The sequence below is a fragment of the Cyanistes caeruleus genome, chromosome 4 (genome assembly GCF_971803275.1).
Source record: "Cyanistes caeruleus chromosome 4, bCyaCae1.hap1.1, whole genome shotgun sequence".
In the NCBI taxonomy this organism is placed as follows: Eukaryota; Metazoa; Chordata; class Aves; order Passeriformes; family Paridae; genus Cyanistes; species Cyanistes caeruleus.
This window is the reverse complement of record NC_141704.1, coordinates 29735170-29754732: the sequence shown is the minus strand read 5'-3', so window position 1 is coordinate 29754732 and position 19563 is coordinate 29735170. Positions and strand designations below refer to the sequence as shown.

At 45.4% G+C, this 19563-nt stretch overlaps 2 protein-coding genes across 10 annotated transcripts in view; both read left to right on the top strand.

Moving 5' to 3' along the window:
• BPIFC (BPI fold containing family C) overlaps nt 1-1951 on the top strand; it is a 43471-nt gene extending 41520 nt beyond the window's left edge. For all 9 annotated transcript variants that reach the window (XM_086887292.1, XM_086887289.1, XM_086887291.1 and 6 more), the window contains one exon: nt 1612-1951. In XM_086887292.1, the coding sequence (XP_086743418.1) occupies nt 1612-1653 (42 nt within the window). In that variant the 3' untranslated portion in view covers nt 1654-1951. The remainder of the gene's footprint in view (nt 1-1611) is intronic.
• RTCB (RNA 2',3'-cyclic phosphate and 5'-OH ligase) lies at nt 1696-13697 on the top strand. The gene is made up of 12 exons (XM_086887285.1): nt 1696-3169; nt 3268-3346; nt 4519-4586; nt 5721-5820; nt 6888-7044; nt 7660-7816; nt 8902-9061; nt 9375-9550; nt 10040-10228; nt 10697-10807; nt 11520-11639; nt 12638-13697. Exons 1-12 carry the CDS (start codon nt 3077-3079, stop codon nt 12743-12745), a joined length of 1518 nt encoding a protein of 505 aa, XP_086743411.1. The 5' UTR covers nt 1696-3076; the 3' UTR covers nt 12746-13697.
• The last annotated feature ends 5866 nt before the right edge of the window (nt 13698-19563 follow it).

Below are 19563 nucleotides of genomic sequence, written 5' to 3'. Positions count from 1 at the left end.
GGTTATCCCTCTTTCTCTTTTTTTTTTTTCCCCTAGGCATTTATTCACCTTCTATACTGTGAAAAATTTGTTTTATTTGAGCTACTTAAGTAGTAAAAATGGGTTTAAAATGAGATCTGTAATAATGGCAAAATTCTATTAGAAACAAGTGTATTTTTCTTTGAGAGGAAAAGTTAGAACTGAATATATAACTACATCAAATGTACAACTTGCTCAGTCTTGCAAGCTGCAATTCATGTAAAAATGGGTTTAACATATTGTTCAAATTTGGCCAATCACATCAAATCAGATGTGACAATTAGATCAAATTGTTATCTCACTTGTTGAATACTTGGAATATGAGAGGGAGGTGAATTCAATTTTGTGCACCTAGGACACCTGGATTTTGTTAATAATTGGTGACAATGACTGAGGCTAGTAGACAAAAGTAGTTAGTGAGCTCTCAGAAAGTATTTTTATTTTTTTTTTTGTCTTCTGGTTATCCTTCTCCAAATCTAGCCCTTAGTGTGAGCATACAGAATGCTGCTAGGTAACCAGTCAGTACAAGGGCATTGCTGACAAAAGAATGCCCAGAAAAGGAATAAGCCTGTTGCATTTCTCCATGATTAAAAACTTCTCAGTTATTTTCAGTTTTTCTGAAGCTTTTCTTTGCAGAGATTCCTAAATCTTTGTTTGCAGTTAAGCACAAAACACAACTCAGGAAAAAAAATGCAAAGGTTGTTTGTAATTGTTCTTTGACTCCCACATACCTGGTTCCCTACAAAATGTAATCGCTCGGAGACTGCTGTCAGTGGCACTTATTGCCAACAACCTTACAGACTAATTGTGAATGAAGGCTTTTAGTGATTCTGTGGTGCCCATTCCCCCCCGTGTTCTCTAACCAGTCTCCTCAACAGTAACAAGGAATGAGAGACAACACAAAATTACTATGTGAAGCCTAGCAAAGTGAATGAGATTCCCATTTAAAGGCTAGAGTTTAGGCTCTGGTTCTAGCGTTTCCACTTCCAGTCCCAGTCTGATAGCTATGGTCAATAGGAAGAAAAAACAATTCTTACTTTTCATTGACAGGCTGGATGGTGCCTGGGGCTACCTGATCTAGTGGCAGGTGTCCCTGCCCATGGCAGGGGATTAGAACTAAATGATCTTTAAGGTGACTTCCAACCTCACCCATTCTGTGATTCTGTGACTGTGATGAACTGCTCTCTGCAGGCTCATTACTCTGTATGTGCTGAAAGTTGGGGAAGCTTTAAGGACAAATTTAGATTAAATGGCTAATTCTTAAGTGGCACAAATTAGGTGAAGAATAATCCCACCTTGTGATGCTTGCCTAGTTGCCTCAAGGCACAGATGAACCTTCCTGGGTAGGCTGTATGATCTTTAGATTTCCTTCTGTCACTAACATGGTGCAAAGGGGTAGCACCCAAGGAAAGATGGAGCCCTTTTGCAAAGTTCATATGACAGAGTTGAATAAAACTTATTACTTCAAACATTCAGCTCTTCTCAGTAGAATTTTGGACCTTAAACACCAAGATCAATTTGAAATTAAGAAACCCTAATATAACATCTTCATTTTAATTCATAGTATGTCCATGACGGTTCTTCTCCTCACAGGGATATGTGTTGATTTCGACTGATGTCCACTACAAACACTAAAGGAGAAGAGAGACCACTTGTTAAGCATGAACTTCAGATCAAGTCAATGTTTGAAAATCAAGACAAAGCTGAAATGTTTAACTTGAGCTCTGACAACTACCATCCTGGTTGTGGTGGGCAAGAGGGGAATCAAAAAAAGCTGATGGAATGGTTAGCTGGTATAATGGTGGGAACAAGCAGACCCAAGGGAGAACATGTAACAGATGCTTGACATTATTTATTCTATAGTTTAACTGATGCAAAAATGTTTTTAAGATCAATGACTCTTTCAAAATACAATTTTGTCTATACACTTCCAGAAGGATGCTGCAATCTCTTAAAATTAGGAAAACTACATTGTCAAAATGCTGCTAGGGCAGATACAGCTGCTAATATGTTTCTACTCTAGCAACCTTAAACACTTCCCTCCTGCACACCTACAGTGATAGATTCCTATCACTCTTTCCAGAACTGTGGAACTGTCAGACTGGGAACTGTTCCAGTTACAATGGGAACTAAATCTTTGCAGTGTCTTAACATAAATCTTAAGATGCAGAAGCAGGACTTGAGCATTACTACTCTCCATCTCTCCCTGTGACTCTTGAAAATCCTTGTGTCTGTCATGTGCCCTGTTTAGTGCCGTTTAGCCAGGTTAGATACACTTGACTCCTTCAGTGTTTCTGGTTAAATCATCTAAATCTAATGCTCCGACATCTTTGTCTGAATTGAAGGTTAGATACGTTTCTTACTTCATTTGGGTATCCTACCCTCTTTCTTTCTCCTCCTTTTCTTCCAGTGTTTTATTAGTGTGCAAACGTGAACGCAGTTCTGCAGGGCCAAGCCTGTCCTGCAGTGCGTAGCTGCTTGTGCTTGGGCCAAACCTGGGCACAAAGCCGGCTCTGGCCCCCAAACACCCGTGTCCCTAAACTGAGAAACGCAGGCAGCTTTTGCCTCTCCGGAGCTGAGCGAGCTGATCCCACCCGCTCCAGGACGCTACCTGAATACCCCACGGGCCAAAGCTACGCTGCCTCGGGGGCCAGCACGCACAGACACTTGAAAAAAAAAAAAAACGGGGTTTTTCCACACAAAGTAGCCCCGGAGCCGTACGTGGCGTGAAGGAGGAGGCAGCCAGGTCCAACCCAGCCCCCTGCGCTCCCTCTCACTCCCTGGCCAGCGGGTACCGGGTGCCTGCCGCGGGCCGCCCCGGCACCGTGGGGGACAGGTCTGGCATGGGCTTCGCAGGGAGCGGGCCAGCCCTCGGCACGGGTGAGAGATAGACAGACAGACAGACGGACGGACGGACGGATGGGGGCGGCAGGAGGCAGGGCTGAGGGAAGAGGTTTGAGCCTCGCCGGCTCCTGTCCGCTGCTGCCGCGGGCCCGCGTCAGTTCCTGGCGCCGGCCGGCGCTGCCATCGGGACCCGCCGACCGGGAGCGCTGCCGCCATGAGCCGCAGCTACAACGATGAGCTGCAGTACCTGGACAAGATCGACAAGAATTGCTGGCGGATCAAGAAGGGCTTCGTGCCGAACATGCGTGTGCGTGGGAGGCGGCCTGGGTGCCCGGGGCGGGGGTCGGGGGAAGGGGCGCGGAGTCGCGGTCGGGGCGGCCGGGCGGCTGACGGCTCTCCCCGCAGGTGGAGGGCGTTTTCTACGTGAACGACCCGCTGGAGAAGCTGATGTTCGAGGAGCTGCGCAATGCCTGCCGCGGCGGAGGTGGGTCCGGCGGGGTGCGGACGCCCTGACCCGGGGGGTGACACAGAATCAGTCGGTTTGGAAAAGACCCCTGAGATCATCGAGTCCAGCCTGTGACCGAACGCCACTGTGCTAGTTGGACCATGGCACTGTGTGCCACGTCCATCTTTTCCCTGAAAAGATGCTTCCTAGGGACGGCGACTCCACCACCTCTCTAGGCAGCCCATTCCCATGTGTAATCACCCTTTCCGTGAAGAAATTCCTCCTGATGTCCAAGCTAAACCTCTCCTGGCAGAACTAGTGCCTGTTCTCGAGCTCTGCGCCAGGGCTGTCCCCGCACGCCCCTCCCCGAGCCCCGGGGCGCAGCGGAGCGGGCCCGGCGGGTGTGTGTGAAGGGGCGGCGGGCCGGGCCCGGCGGGTGTGTGTGGAGGGGCGGGCGGGCCCGGCGGGTGTGTGTGGAGGGGCGGCGGGACGGGCCCGGCGGGTGTGTGTGGAGAGGCGGGCGGGCCCGGCGGGTGTGTGTGGAGGGGCGGACGGGCCCGGCGGGTGTGTGTGGAGGGGCGGACGGGCCCGGCGGGTGTGTGTGGAGGGGCGGCGGGCCGGGCCCGGCGGGTGTGTGTGGAGGGGCGGACGGGCCCGGCGGGTGTGTGTGGAGGGGCGGACGGGCCCGGCGGGTGTGTGTGGAGGGGCGGCGGGACGGGCCCGGCGGGTGTGTGTGGAGGGGCGGCGGGACGGGCCCGGCGGGTGTGTGTGGAGGGACGGCGGGCCGGAGCGGGTTATCCCGGCCTGCCTGCCGCTGTAGCCCGCACAGCTGGAGCACGGCCTGTGCCCAGCGCTGTGCTCGGGAGCGCTCCCTGAGTGCCGCTCTCAGAGCTTAGAGTGGGGGGGACTGCCTGGGCCGGTGTGCTGTGGGGCTGCATCCGAGCTGCCAGCCGGGCTGAGGGAGCACGCTGCTGTTGCTAGCGCAGACCCCACGCTGTCGGTACGAACACAGCAGAAGTTGGCCTTCAATGAAGTAAACACCACATTTAATGAAACTGCAGATTATGCACAGTGCCAGGCTCTTTATACCAGAAGTCTTGTCAGCCGTCTTCTTTTCTGGCATATGTTTTAAATAGCCTCTTAGGAAAGTGTTTCATTGCAATTATCATGGTAAATTATCAGATTACTTTTTTTAAAAATATGTTTTTCAGGTGCGGGTGGCTTCTTGCCTGCTATGAAACAGATTGGGAATGTGGCTGCATTGCCTGGCATTGTTCACGTGAGTATCTGCTTTGGAAAACTGCTCTTTTTCTGTATCCATTTGTCTGACATTATTGCATTCCAAATGGGAACTCTCTCATGAGAAGAGGTATGGACCAAAGCTCTTCTCAAGGCAGTGTGTGTATTAGGAACCTGTATCTGTGTAAGCAGTGCTTGCAAGGCCAGGCTGCAAAACTAAGTTGTTATAAAGGGAAGTAGCCACTTATTTCATTGCTTGTCTTTTGTCATACAGCTTTTCATGCTGTTTCAGCTTCTTGAGCCAACTTCCCCCACTGTTCCTACTAACTGCATGTTGGTTGTGAATTGCCTCTGTTCTGGAATACTGGGAGAAGTGTGGAGAGAGCAGGAGGTGGTACTGTTGTGTGTATTATTGTTATTGGCCTCACGTGAGTAGTGAGCCTGCACATGCACTCAACACTGCCTTCCCTCATCCTGTGCCTTTTTGGAACCAAAGCAGGAGATATAATGATGCAGGAGGAAAATGCTTACCTCTGACTCTTTTCAAGAAGTGCAAAGTACAATGTGGAAATTACCCTTTTCATATTCAATATTCCATATTACAGAATTTTTAAATTGTCTCTTTTGGCAGAAGTTTTGCATTTATGGATGCAGTAAAAGCGAGACCATCAGGCTTTTAAATGCCTTGAGGGTCAGGCCAAAATGGAGTAAGGTAGAATAGTAACAACCTGCTAAAATAGGAATTTTGGCTGGCAGTTTGTAGAAGAGATGCTACAATCATCTACATATTCAAATCTTCACTTTTTCTTTCCAAACCAAGGATTTCTTGGTGATGGCAAGGAGAGGCAGAAGAAGCAAATAATCCCATTCAAAAGTACTGTTCACTTCAGTGTGTGGTAGCACTTTAATAGATACTGAAAAGTTCCAGTTTCCAATAACTTTCTGGGTATCATGGGGAGTTTGCTTCAGAGATCTGTTCTCTGCTTTTTTTGACTGTCCTGTAAGTGCAGGAGATTAGATCCTCACCTGAGTTGATGTGTTCACCTACATCTGAGCATCCATTCTCTTTTTGGTATATTTGTTTGCAAATGTGACAACCACTGCCACAAGGCAAAGTATAACCAAGATGAGTGTGCAGCATCAAGTTCCATAAAGCTTTAAAATTACCTTTCAGAGATCAATAGGCCTTCCAGATGTCCATTCTGGCTATGGATTTGCTATTGGCAACATGGCTGCCTTTGATATGAGTGATCCTGAAGCAGTGGTTTCACCAGGTAAGGATGACTGGCTTAACCTGCTCTGAGAAATATCTGGGATGGCATAAAAATACCTTTCAAAATGGCAGGACTTTACATTCAGAAACAAATCTAAAAATATGAGAATTATAGGAAGTTAGGGGGTGCTTAATTCTTGCACTTAGAATCTTTATTCTTTATGGACCAGATAGTTACACTGAGAACAGCTAAACAGGACTGGGAGAATTGCCCTTGTGTTTGCAGCTTGGACTTGTGGTATCCCTCAGTTTTGAAGTCTTTGACCTTGGGGCTTCACCAGATTGATAAAGAACTGGCTAGTTTCTTTGAGTAGTTTGATAACATCTTTTGAGGATATTTCTACACTTAAAACATAACCTTACAGTATGTCTGTCTTCTTAGTAAACACCCAGACCTTCAGTTACTGACAGTGTGAAGCTTGTGTGGTTGTCATGAAACATGATAGTCATGTTTCAGTTTTGCTTTGATCATTTCAAGTGTTCCCGATTGACTCAGACCCAAGGTCTCTTAGTTTGGTGTCTCCCCTCTAACATTCGTAACACCAGAACCTTCATACTAGAGGTGACATGATTATCTTTCACATTTGGTGTTGCCTTATAGAATTTATTATTATAAATAGTAGGAGCTAAGCAAAACACCAGGAACTGAAGTTTAATATTCCTTGTAAGTATTATTTACTTCTTATAACTATTCATTATTTATTCCAGTGAAGATTCAAAAAAGAGCTTATTTTTGGGGATTGCTTTCAAGAACATTTTCCATCAGGGAGCCTGATTCTGTCACTTTTCTTCTGACCTTAGGCAGCAGAACAGGAACATTCTCTCTACTTTCTATGGTCAGTGTGTTTTATAATTGTGTCCACTTCTCTTTGTCAACTTTCTGGAGTAACTTTGTAAACAGAGAGCTCTGTAGGCAATCCTACAGCTCTGTCTTGAAGCCCTAGCTTTCATGTAAATCTGTTAAAATTAGGCCTAATGCAGTTCTGCTTTTTCTTCCTTCACAAGAAAAGGACTGAGATTGCAGCCTTCAGTACATGTTCCCTGACATGGCTTTTTCTCCCCTTGTAGGTGGTGTCGGCTTTGACATCAACTGTGGTGTCCGCTTGTTGCGGACAAATTTGGATGAAAGTGACGTACAGCCTGTGAAGGAACAGCTCGCCCAGGCTATGTTTGACCACATTCCTGTTGGTGTTGGCTCCAAAGGTGTCATCCCCATGAATGCCAAGTAAGAGAATGACCTTGTGCACACATCACTAGAGGGGGCATCTCTGTTGTTTGTTTTGAGGCAAGATTCATCAGTGGGAGACTTAGGAAAGGAAAGCTAATTCTAAAATGCTTTCCATTCTTTCTGCATATGTACTTTACCAGGACTGACATAATAATCAATGCACAGTCAGCTCTTTCTTCCCTCATTTAAACCCCTTAAAGGTTCTTGCTGGGTTCTTATTTCTTCTGACAGAAAACTTTGATTTTTTTTTTTGGCCTTTTTTGAAAGGGATGAGAGATAGGATTACAGATAGAAAATAGGATATTTCCCACCCAGGAAAGAAGAAAAAGTGATGATGTACCAAAAGTTAATATATTTGTAGAGCTTGATTTTAATGCAGTATTAAGAAGCTGGACTTGGTAGGAGAGTTGGGGGCTGACCATAACATAATAGAATAATTGAGGTTGGATGGCATCTTTTGAGGTCATCTCGTCCAACTCCTTACAGGAAGGATCTAAATCTAAAGGTAGGTCTAACAAAAAAAAACGGCATCAAGTTGTTCAAGGCCATGTCCAGTGGAGCTTTGGTTGTATCCCAGGATAATCATCTTATGTAGGTGTTTGATAATTGCAGGGATTTGGAAGAGGCACTGGAGATGGGTGTGGACTGGTCTCTGCGGGAGGGCTATGCCTGGGCAGAGGACAAGGAGCACTGTGAGGAATATGGAAGAATGCTACAGGCTGACCCCAACAAAGTTTCTTCAAGGGCAAAGAAAAGGGGCCTGCCTCAGGTAATGTTATGTTTCAGGAGGGCTGTGCATGCTCTCAGGGTTCAAATGTAAAGGTTAGAGAGTAGTTCTCTGATGCTGTGTCTTTTCTTGAAACTCTGTCTAGCATTTCTGGGCAGGGGGAAAAGGCAAGATGGTGAGGTCAGTTCTGAATAATTCTTGACAGAACTGCAGCAGAGGAGAATAATACTGGGCATACCACCCAAGGTCCCTGGGGCCATCAGGTTTTCATCTGTTAACACCTGGTACTTCAAGTTATATTGGGTGGTATTTCCACGTCCAGATGTATTTTGTTTTGAAGAGATAGGCAAGTTAATGTTCAGCTTTTATCCATGTTTGTTCAGCAAGTTAATAGCAGGGTAAGAAAAGATACAATAATAAGTAGAACTAGCTGATAATTAAATCACAGTTTAGGAGCTGGATTACATTTCTATATATGGTGTCTCGCTGCTCTGTGTGGAACAATTTGAGATGGCTATACGAATGGTACATTTCTAAAGCTTTCTTGTATGTTCTTGATATTAATTGATACTATTCTTTATTAATTGGGGTGGTGCAAAATTACAGCATTTTAACCTGAAAATAATGTTATGTCCCCAACTTTCACACTTGCCTTGCAAATAAACGATCTGTTACAGAGTTGAAAAAGTATGGGCTTGGAAATGGAATCTTATTTTAATCTACTGAAAAGTTTTAAGTACTTAATTAACAAGATGTTGTAACTTCTTTGTGGAGTTATAACTGAGTGTAAGACTGTCTGCTTTGTCTGTACAAACTGAAGACGAAGTCTCAATGGCCTATACTCTTTCCATCCAGGCCAAAGTAAGTTGGAAAAAAGTGGCAGTCTGTATGTCTGATCCTGGTCCTTTTGTTTAATCACAGTCTTGTTCCAGCAGCACAGGTAGTTACAAATTTGAACAAAAAGGAAAGTGGTAATGCTACTGTTCTACTTCCTTGCAGTTTACATGGGAATATTTTTTCCCCAAAAACACCTTTTCTAAACCCAAAACCTTGCTGTAGAAATTTGTCCTATCACCTGTTGCCATAGCTCTATCTGCCCTGTCTGATCAGTGTGTTGTGATTGGCAGCTGGGGACCCTGGGAGCTGGAAATCATTACGCTGAGATCCAGGTGGTGGATGAGATTTACAACGAATATGCTGCCAAGAAAATGGGCATTGACCACAAAGGGCAGGTGTGCGTGATGATCCACAGTGGAAGCAGAGGGCTGGGCCACCAGGTTGCCACAGGTATGATCTGACTGGTGTAGCTACTTGGAGAGAGGCAGACTTGAATGTGGTCTTGTCACTGACAGCAAACTCCAGCACCAAAGAGCTTTTCTTACAGTGCAATTGATTAGAGCATCCTGAATTGTCTGGTTAGGTGTTATCTGTTTGCAAACAATTGATAATGGGTTTGCTTTTGCATTTAAGAAGTAGCCTTGGGCTTGACCATTGGGCAGATGAGTTCAGTTTTAGAATACAAATTACAGACTCCCATGTTAATCTCAAAGATTGAAACAAAATGAGGAAGTCACTTAGATTTACTGTGTTTATTTCCCAGATGCACTGGTGGCTATGGAAAAAGCTATGAAACGGGACAAAATCATAGTGAATGATCGCCAGTTGGCATGTGCCAGGATTGCCTCTGCAGAGGGACAGGATTACCTGAAGGGAATGGCAGCTGCTGGCAACTATGCCTGGGTTAACCGCTCTTCCATGACTTTCCTAACACGACAGGTAGGAGCAGAGTTGTCTCTGATGCAGATATTTTTGCTGCGTCTTCCCAGACATGGAGAACAAAGAGTAGTTGCACTGTTTAACTTAATTTCATTTTTATGTTTCTTAAGCTGTTTTTTTCTGGAGAGACTTGCACAAAGCTGCAGTCATGACAATCTATTTTAAACCTCTCAACATCACTGGATTGTACTTGGCAGATGCCACTTAAGCAGTGTTGTTGAAAATGCCTTGAGCTGAAAAAAGAGGATACAAGAAAACTGGAGGGTTTGTTGCTAAAATTGAGGGGTTTTGTTGCTAAAGCCAGCTTTTCAGAGTTGGACAAATTTGCCTAATTGATATCTGACTGAATTACAACAGGAAGCTGCCAGTGGGCAGACAAACAATCTATGCAGTCCAATTCTGTCATTCTCAGCACTGTTGTGTTCAGTTCCACTGTGGCTGAATTATGATCCTGTATGATCTTCACATCCTGATTTTCTCTCTTTCTAGGCCTTTGCCAAAGTCTTCAACACAACCCCAGATGACCTTGACATGCACGTTATCTATGATGTGTCTCACAACATTGCCAAAGTGGAACAGCATGTAGTGGATGGAAAGGAGAGGACTCTGCTGGTGCACAGAAAGGGATCAACCAGGGCCTTCCCTCCTCACCATCCTCTTATTGCTGTTGATTATCAAGTAAGTTTGTCTTTGGGAGGAGGAAATAGAAAATTCTGGATTAATCAGACAATTTTAGGGTCCCTAACAGATACCTTAAAAAAGGAACTCTCAGCATTTAGGTAACAGCACTAGAGCCCTGGTGGGATGGCAATATTCAGCTTGTGTCAGATCTTTGGGACATTGAGCTCCTCCTTCTGCTCCACACACAAAATAGTTGGATGAAAGGAAAGAAGACCTTTATGCCAAGAGCAGGATTCAGTGGTTTGCCTTGTCTGTCTGTTGGACACAAGGCTTTTGATCTACTGGTGTGCATCTTTCAGTGCAGTTAGTTTTCTAGAATCCTTGATTCCAGGCACCTGAGACAAGCAGGGATGCTCTCAAGGAATATTAATCTGACCTCCTTTTCTGGAGATATGGTTCCTCTCAGACTTATTAAGAATGAGTTTTTTCAGCTTTTTCTTATGAATGAGTGCTTTGCATCCACAGCTGACTGGACAGCCCGTTTTGATCGGTGGCACAATGGGCACTTGTAGCTATGTCCTCACTGGCACAGAGCAAGGCATGACTGAGACCTTTGGAACTACTTGCCATGGAGCTGTAAGTCAAGAAGTTATTTCAGGGAGGGGTTGGGATGAGAATGTCATCCAGAGAACAAAGTTGTTGAAGGGTCATCCAATGTGTGATTCCTCTGTTGGTCATACAAGCAGAGAGTAGCCTTGCCAGTAGTCCCTGCCCAGGAGAACTGTAAGGTAGAAGTCTTTGTCCCTTACTGAGTAGTTGGGACTACTTCTGCAGAAAATCTAGGGGATACTGCTTTTTATAAGGCAGATGGAGATATGGAGAATAAGCTCCTTTTACCAAATTCTGGTAACACTGAGGTAACAGAAGGGATTAACTGTGCTGAGGCTGTCTATATATATATGTATATGTTAAATGTCTATATAACTCCCCAGTACTTAGAAGAAGGTATTTCCTCCCCTGTTATTCACAGTGTGAGACAATCATTGAGGAAGAGGAGTGTCTTCCAGTAAATTCCAAGTCCTGAACACTGTTTGGTTTGGGCAAAAAGACACTTGCAGACGAATGTGTTATACAAATGAAACTTTCCTAGCCACCATACCAGAGGGATGATTTTGCAGGAGCCTGTGGCCTGAAGGCTAAATAAATTTCCTGTATTGAGGTTTACTGTGGTCTATGCTCTCAGTCACTCTGTGTTTGCTTATAATGCAGTATTTTTTTTTAAATAAGAAAGAGTTTTGTTTTTCCAAACTGCTACAAAAAAATAAAACTAACACAACTGTTGGCCTAGGGTCGTGCACTGTCTCGAGCCAAATCTCGACGTAACTTGGACTTCCAGGACGTACTGGACAAGCTGGCTGACATGGGCATTGCCATCCGTGTTGCTTCTCCCAAACTGGTCATGGAAGAAGTGAGTTTAGTGTTTCATTATCTTAAAAGGAAAAGGGGGTTTTGCTCCCTGGCTGAATGACCCTCCCTGACTTGATTTTTTGTAGTGCTGAACGATTGCCAGTACTCTGAATACGCAGCTTGTGTGATTTCTGATAGAGCTGTCAAATTTTTTTGAAAATTATATGAAGTATTTTCTATCCTAAAAGCATGCTGAAAGGGGAGATCCCTGATTGACAGGTATTTTTCCTCTTCTGCCTGGTGATAGGGATAATTGCTATCTTTGTGTGAGCATCTACAAAAGTAGCTATGTTTTATGGATTTTCTTCTTGAATGATGTTCTCCCTGCTTTAAATTTACCTTACTCTGCAGCTTTTATGTAGATTAGTAGCAGCTTGAAAGATCCTCTTTTCCTATGTTTGCTCAAGAAGAGAACTCTGAATGGTCAGAAAACCTTGAATATTATGACTTCAGTTCCTCTGCATTAACATGAGCATGTCTTCTGTTCACAACCTCAATCATAAAAGTGTTAATCATTTGGCACTATGCTTTTCTGGATGTTGGTGTTATATGAACTTGTTGATCATGTTAAAGTCTCTATTTAGGAGCAGCTTCTTTGTCAGAATAGGGGCCAGAGGAGGAAGCTCTAGTGTAAAACCTTGACTGCTGTCACTAAGGGGCAGTGAAGATGAAACTTAAAGGCTACCTGTAGAGAAGAAGTTTGAGTCACTTCCTACTAGATAATGAGGCTTGACATTCTCACGTGCTGGGGCACTGATTATCTGAAAAACTGGATTAAAATAGCAAATATTTTATCTGAAATATGATGAGAGCTTATTTGGAAAGCTAAATGTCTTACATTTTAGATACATAAGGTGGACGAATTCTCAATATGTTCACCTACTTCTACACCCTCCATTTATATGGTTATTTTTGTGAAATGTGGATTTCAAAAACCTACACCTGACTTCCTGTGACTATGGGTTGTTTATAGTTTTGTCTTTTTTTTGTTCCCTCCAGGCACCAGAGTCTTACAAGAACGTGACTGATGTGGTTAACACCTGCCATGAAGCTGGCATCAGCAAGAAAGCCATTAAACTGAGACCTATTGCTGTTATAAAAGGCTAGGAGCCAGCAAGGCACCGATGTCTCCAGGCCTTACACAAAACTGACTAGAATTATCATCTTCCCACACCTCTTGGACTCTGTAGGATGCTCAAATATCACATTCCTGGTCTGGAAACACAAAAGCTGAAGATACACCTATTTTTAACCACTCCTAGCCATAATTTATGCCCCTCCTCCTTGTTATATGGCATTCTTTTCTTGTGAGGACAGGGCAAAGAAATAAGTAATTCTTGGTTTTTATATGCAGTCCTTCCTCCATTTCCCTGCTCAGGCAGAACTTCAGGCTTGCCTGAGTTGTCACTAAGTGCTGTGCTACAAGACCACCTCCTTCAGTGAAGGTGGTGTATGAACCAGACCCTGCTGTTGCCACACCTGAGTGCCTGGAGCTCTTTCTGCATATGGAAGTACTCTGATAAACAGTGTATTGAACTTGTGGGCAGGGAGAGGCTGTCCTGTTTGCAGGTACCTTTATGCACAGTCTCTACTGTTGCATGTTTTGTGGCAATTGGGTAAGAAATCTGGAGTTGGGAGCAGTCTCCTGCTCAGGCTGAGAGGGGCTAGCTAAGCTTGAGACGGTCTTGCCCCAGCCTCTCCCATTTAACACAGCACCTGGTGAACTTGGCTCAGGACAAGTAGGCATTCCACAGTCTTTTGGAAAAGCTGAGTAGAATTGAGTATGTTGCCTTGAAAGGTTTTGTTTGCTTAATGAAAGTTGTAACTTAGAGATGTGCTAATCCAACACTTAAAAAAGCTCAGCCTGTGAAAGTTGGGTTGGGTAATGCTGCTCACTGTGTCCCACAGCTCTGATTTAAGGGAGCCCAGTTTCAGGGTCAGGCCCAATGCGATGGGGCTTACAGCGTTTCTTTTACATTCATTAACCAAGGCTGGAGAGGAAGCTGACCTTCCCCACTGGATCATTTTGGGGGATTACAATAAAATGGGAAGATGGACACGGCAGTGTATCTGTGTCATGTTTATTCTGTGTACTTAAAAGCAGACAACAGACATTTTAGCCATATATGAGCTGAAACGCAGTGCCTTTTGTGACTTCAGATGATGGATCTTGCAAAGAACATGCAGATGGCAGAATTTTTGCAGAATACAAGGAAGGGAAATGCAGTGCTGTGTTCCCAACTCGGTTATGACAGGAGTGTGATGGCTGTGGTTTCTTGCCGCCTGTCTGAGCCCACCTCGCTGGACAGGGGCTGTCACCTGCCTGCAAGGCTGGATGTCGGCACAAGAGGGCGGCTGGAGGGAAATAAAACTCCCAAATAAAACTGGAAGCAGGAGTGGAGCCTTGCCAAGGACTCGTGTAAAGTGAGCAGATAGTGATTGATGGACTGCAGTGCCTTTTGATGAAACATCCCTTGAAGTTCAGGATCTTAGAAGGCATAATGGTATTTCACTGTTGTAATCACTTTGTTCTTAAGGGTTTTCTTAGGTTCAAATACTGTGTTTGTGCAGGTTCAGAAGCAGCACCTTTGTACATATAAGCACTGCTCTTGTGGGTCTGAATTTACAGCTTCTTGTTTCCCCCTCCTTTCTTCAGTGGAACAGCTCCAGATTGCCATTTCAGAGGTCTGAGACACACTTGCTGAATTTAAAACAAAAATCACTTCACTTAGAAATGTGAATTAGCCTCCAATGACTGAAAGAAAAATTGGTCTCAAATATTCTGCAGAAGTCCATATGTTCCTTGCAGAAGTTTCTGTCTATGAATACCTCAGCTTCTTTGATGTGGAATATAAGGAAACCTTTAAAAAATTCACATAATTTAATGTGCATTTCACAAACACAGCTCTCCTTTCAACTTCTACTTTCCCTTACCATTAAGGGACAAATTTAAGCTTTTTACAAGCAGAAATCATGAGTACCTTGGAAGTGCTTGTCATATGGAAGGGTTGTGTGCCTGAAGTCCTCTGATCATTGATGTTTATACATTAGCATTCAAGACTGTAAGAAGTGCTGTCAGTTTTGGTTTCCTGTTACAAAGCTAGCACTGAGTTTGGTTATATGTTGTGCTGTATGGAGTCAAGTTCTGGTTTCCTGAATACCTAAAAAAGTAAGGAAGAACATAAGATGTTTCCCAGTTCTCTGTTTCAACCAGGATTTTTTTCCAATTCAAGTCTGTCTTTTTTTTCTGCAGATAGGGTTGTCCACCAACTTTTTTTATTCTGCATTTTAAAAAATAAATTATAAAAGTATTAGGTAGAGAAGGCATGTAGTATTAAAATTCATGTGCTGTAATACAAGTGGATCTGCAGGAGCATTTTGGCAATGCCAAAGAGCCAGTGTGGTTATTGAACCATCTCTGCTTCCATGGAAGATTACTGAGAACTCTGAAATACCTGTTGATGATGCACTTTCCTCCCCAAAAGACCGAAAAAGCCTTGGTGAATGAGTGTTAGGGCCTTTTTTCCTCGGGATACCACAGTTAGGAGCTCTGGTCTCCATCTATCCTTGGAACCACTGCACCCTTCTGTCCAGCCGCAGGCACTCACCTGTTCCCTGCCTAAGTTCGGTTGATTCACTCATCTGCGGCCTGCAGCAGGTTTGTTGGCTTGAACAGGGTGTCTGCATTAAGTCTGCACTTCAGGGTTTGGTTGCCTTTGGGTGACTCTCAGCCATCTGACTGCACCCCAAGCTGGGGGTGCTGTTTGTGGTGGGCAGCACCAGGTGGAAGAGGCAGCACTCAGCCCCTGTGAGACCCTGGGAAAGGCAGTTCCTCCCAGCAGTGTTGCAAATGGGGAAAATCTGTGTTTTGTTTGTCATAACAGATGGCAAAGCTGGGGTGCAGCTGATGGCCTCCCTTGACTTGGTCATACTTTGTGTTCTCCAGGTGCCTAACTCCCCAAATTCAGCCTCTCCCAAGGGAAACCAGACCCCAGCAAGGTAAGCTGCTGTGGTATATTTGCACCATACTGCACACCTCATGGATTGGGAGCCTGGTGTCTGATGTTTATCACCTGGTGTCACATTTGTCACCATCCTAATACTCTTGGGATTTCTCTTCCCTCTGCTCTGGCTCTCCTCTCCCTGCTTTAAACACAGCTCTGCAGACACCGCTTCTTCCTACGCTGGTGGTCCCAGGCTGGTGTTCTGGCCCAGGAGGAACAAGTGATCTCTGACACATCTCTGGCACAGGCACCCCCACTCTGTCCTCTGCTCTCCTTTGTTCCTCTCAAACATAAACACACTTAACTGGCCTCTTCTCCTCTCCCTCCACCGCCCCAGCCTTCAAAGCGATCAGACAGAGCAATATCCGTCCTGCGACGTGTGCCAGCACGCTCCCTGCTTGCAGGAAAGCTTCAATGGAGCAGCAGGCCCAGCATTTGCTTTGCTCTCTTGAGCCCTGTCTTAGCCTGAATGGTTTTGATCACCAATGCTGTTGGTTTTCTGTCTGGAAAGGTGGCAGTGGGAGTTGTACAGTGGAAAAGCAGGAGCTCTGCGCTCCCCAGCCAGGGAGATACCGGGTACAGATGCTTTGTGCCCTACACCATGGGAGGAAGAAGGGGATGGTAACTTCTTGGCACTCACAAACTCCAATAATGATGTGGTTTCTGGTGAGATTATTGTTTGCAATATGTAGCAGGAGGGCGGGGTCATGCTGAGCAATCTGAGGTGGGAGAGCAGAGGGTACAGAAATTCCTCTGGTGTCCCATGGCAAATGTGCAGCTTGGTCTCCTCAGACAACCAACCATCCCCAGCCTGAGCTGCTGCAGCTGGCTTTCATGGTGCTGAGCACATCCCTGTCTTGCTGCACCCTTGTTCCCAAACCCCAGGAGACTGCTTTGGGTCATGTTGTATATATAAATTCAGAAACCAAAATAATCAGTAGGCTTAATTGCAGAGATTATGACCAGGAAAGGGAAATGGAATTATCTGCCAGCACTTAACATTTACTAGCTTAGTAAAAGACATGCAGGGGCTGGGCTGCCCTCATATGCTGAGGTGTTTGAATCAGCCTTGTATTGGAGCCTATTGCAACAAATCACCTGGTCACCCTTCTCTTAGTTCTTAAGAACTGTTTGTGCTTTTAATTAAAAAAAACCAAACAAACCAAAACCCCAGTTGTTTTATTTTTGACTAACGCTTGCTATTGTGGTGCATCAAATTTGTGTCATTCACAGACAAGTTATCAACCTTTAAAATCACAGGTAGGCTGATGAGTTCCTCCACTGTTTCCCTGCCAAATGTTTAACCACTTCTTGGATGAGGACTAAAAAGGTATCACTGTAAATTATTCTTTCCCTTGAAGGTATTTATACTGTAGCTGTTGGTAAAGGGATTTTCTCCACCTTTCATAGGAGTGTTTTTGTCAGGCAGATACACAACGGGCCATGACAAGCACTTTCTCCTCCATTTTGAGCACTTTGAATATCTCTGTATTTTGAATCTAGCCCAGAAAGGACTTTGTCCACCTTCCTGACATGAGTTGTGCATGTCTGCAGGGCTGGAGCTCTTTCACGGTGGAAGAACTGAGCCCTGCAGCAGAGGAGAAAGCTCTCCATCCAGGGAGCCCTCTTTGCCCAGCCCAAGACTATGCTGGCAGGAGGGTGCCTGTGGGTGCAGGCAGAGCTGGGTGCTCTCCTACCCCAGCAGCCCCAGTGGGCACCTCCATGGCACAGAATCCCTCCCCAGGGAAGGGATCCCAGGGGGACTGCAGTGCCAACAGAGCAGCTGTCAGGCCTCAGAGGGGTGAGCACGGAGGGAGAACCCTGCTCACAGGCGTGGTGTGCCAGGAGCTAAGCACTGCTCCTGTCCCCCTCCTCAGTCCCAGGGCTCTGGGGTGACCTGGTCTTCAAAAAATCCCACTAAGAAGTTCAGGAGATGTGTAGGCTGCTGGCTGCTTTTCCTGCCAGACCCCGTGACCTCTTCCATTAATGGTCACTGGATGAGGCAGAAGTTTTATCTTGCTAGAGAAACACAAAGCCCTGCTTGTGGCAATATTCCTTTCCTTGTCTCTCAGGCAGAAATTCCAACAATTTGATGATTATCAATAGCAACCAAGGGTACCATTTCTGTCTCCTTTCCCCCTGCTTCTCTGGCAGAAAGTGAATCCTCCATCCCAGACTGGTCAGGGAATAAAAAGTTAAGCTTAAGGCTCAGACATTCAAGTCCATCATGGACTTTCCCAGCCCGTATTAAGTCACTTCATCTTCCTATGCCTTGGTGCCCTATTTGAAAATAGGAATAAAAAATACTTCCTTTAATCTCACTTTTTATTGGTCTTTCCTATTTAAATACAAATCTGTGCTTCAGGGACCAGATCCTTCTGCTCCTACAAGTGCTGCTGATCATAGTGGTACCTCTCTGTGGAGCATGGCCTAAGCTGTGCCATGCTCAGTGCATGCTGTCTTGTCTTCTCCTGAGGCTTCAGTGCTGCTGCAGGGATGGGTTCATTCCTGTCACAGTCTAAACTGGAAGTAGGAGAGAATGTAAACTGCTCAGAGTTTCAAGTAGTCACTGCAAAATTTAGAGTAACTTTTTCATAGTCCTCTGGTTAGAACACAGAGCCTCTGAGCCAGACCCTCATCTTGAGTTCAGTGTTAGAGAGGGCCTAAATTCTTTTGTGTCTATGTGGAGTGCTGAACATGCCGCCTTGCTTTCACATCTTTGGGTGCTAAGGGACAGAAGCTGAGAGAGCACCCTGCTCTCTCAGGGTGGACCGAGGAAAGGGACTGTGTTAGAGTGATGCTTTCAGACAGGAAACATTCCACAGTGCATGTCAGTACATGGGGTTTCATTTCACTTTACTTCACATTGAACAGTCCTTCCTGAAGAACTTTGAAAATCTGAAGATCAAACCAAAATACTGTACATCAGGGAAGAAAACATTTAAGGGAGGCCTTTGGTTCCAGTGGCAAAACAAAACTAAACAGAATTCTGATGGATCAACTGGAAATTATTTTGTTCTTCAGCTACTCATGTTTGCCATGGAAAAAAGCCTTTAGTGTTGTGCCATAAGAAGTGAAGAGCCCCAAGCCCCCAGCCCTGAGTGAGTGCCAGAGTCCATCTACCCAGCAAACAGGGCCCCTCATGACATGTCCCCTCAGCTCTGCCTCCTGCATCAGCCATCCTCCCCAGCCTCCATGGCACCACCAGGGATGAAAGGCTGGATTCACTTTGGTTTGTGTTCAACCCACCTTTCACAGTGCCTGCTGGACCCATCTCCCCCCTTCCCCATCTTTGGTGACTCAGACAAAGAATTTTAATCTCCGTGGTCTGTCTGTAGTTGTAAAATATAATACCAATGGAGTTGGGCTTTTTTATCCTGAAGCCATGAAACTGTTGTCAGAAGAAATTGATACATGCTAGTGAGGGGAACAAAGTGCTGCTGGGGAGGATTTGACTCAAGCACTTCAAATGGAAATTTCCCTGTTTGAAGTGGATACGTCCTTCATCCCTGCACCTTTCATTTCTGCTAGGCTGTGGGAGCGAGGGCTCAGAGGGTCTGCTCACAGGAGGGTCAGCTCCTGCCCTGGCTCTGCAGAAGGCTCCCATCACCAGGCTGTGGGTGTCCTCACTGCTCACAGGAGCCCTGGGAAATGGTTATTTGGGGTGAAGGGGCTCCTGCAGCCCAGCTTGGGAAGCGCCTCAGCCACTGCCCTGCTGCCCCGGGGCTGCAAACTGGGAGCTCTCCATGCCTGACCAGCACTGGCCATGGGGTTCTGTCCATGTGAACACTGAGCCTATCCCAGGCACTCCAGAGCAAATCACAGGGTCTTCCCCTTCCTTCAAAGACATCTGAAGCCTAAAGGAAATAGATCAAACATGTTAATTTGAACTGAGATTAATTATACATTTGCAACTGGAGA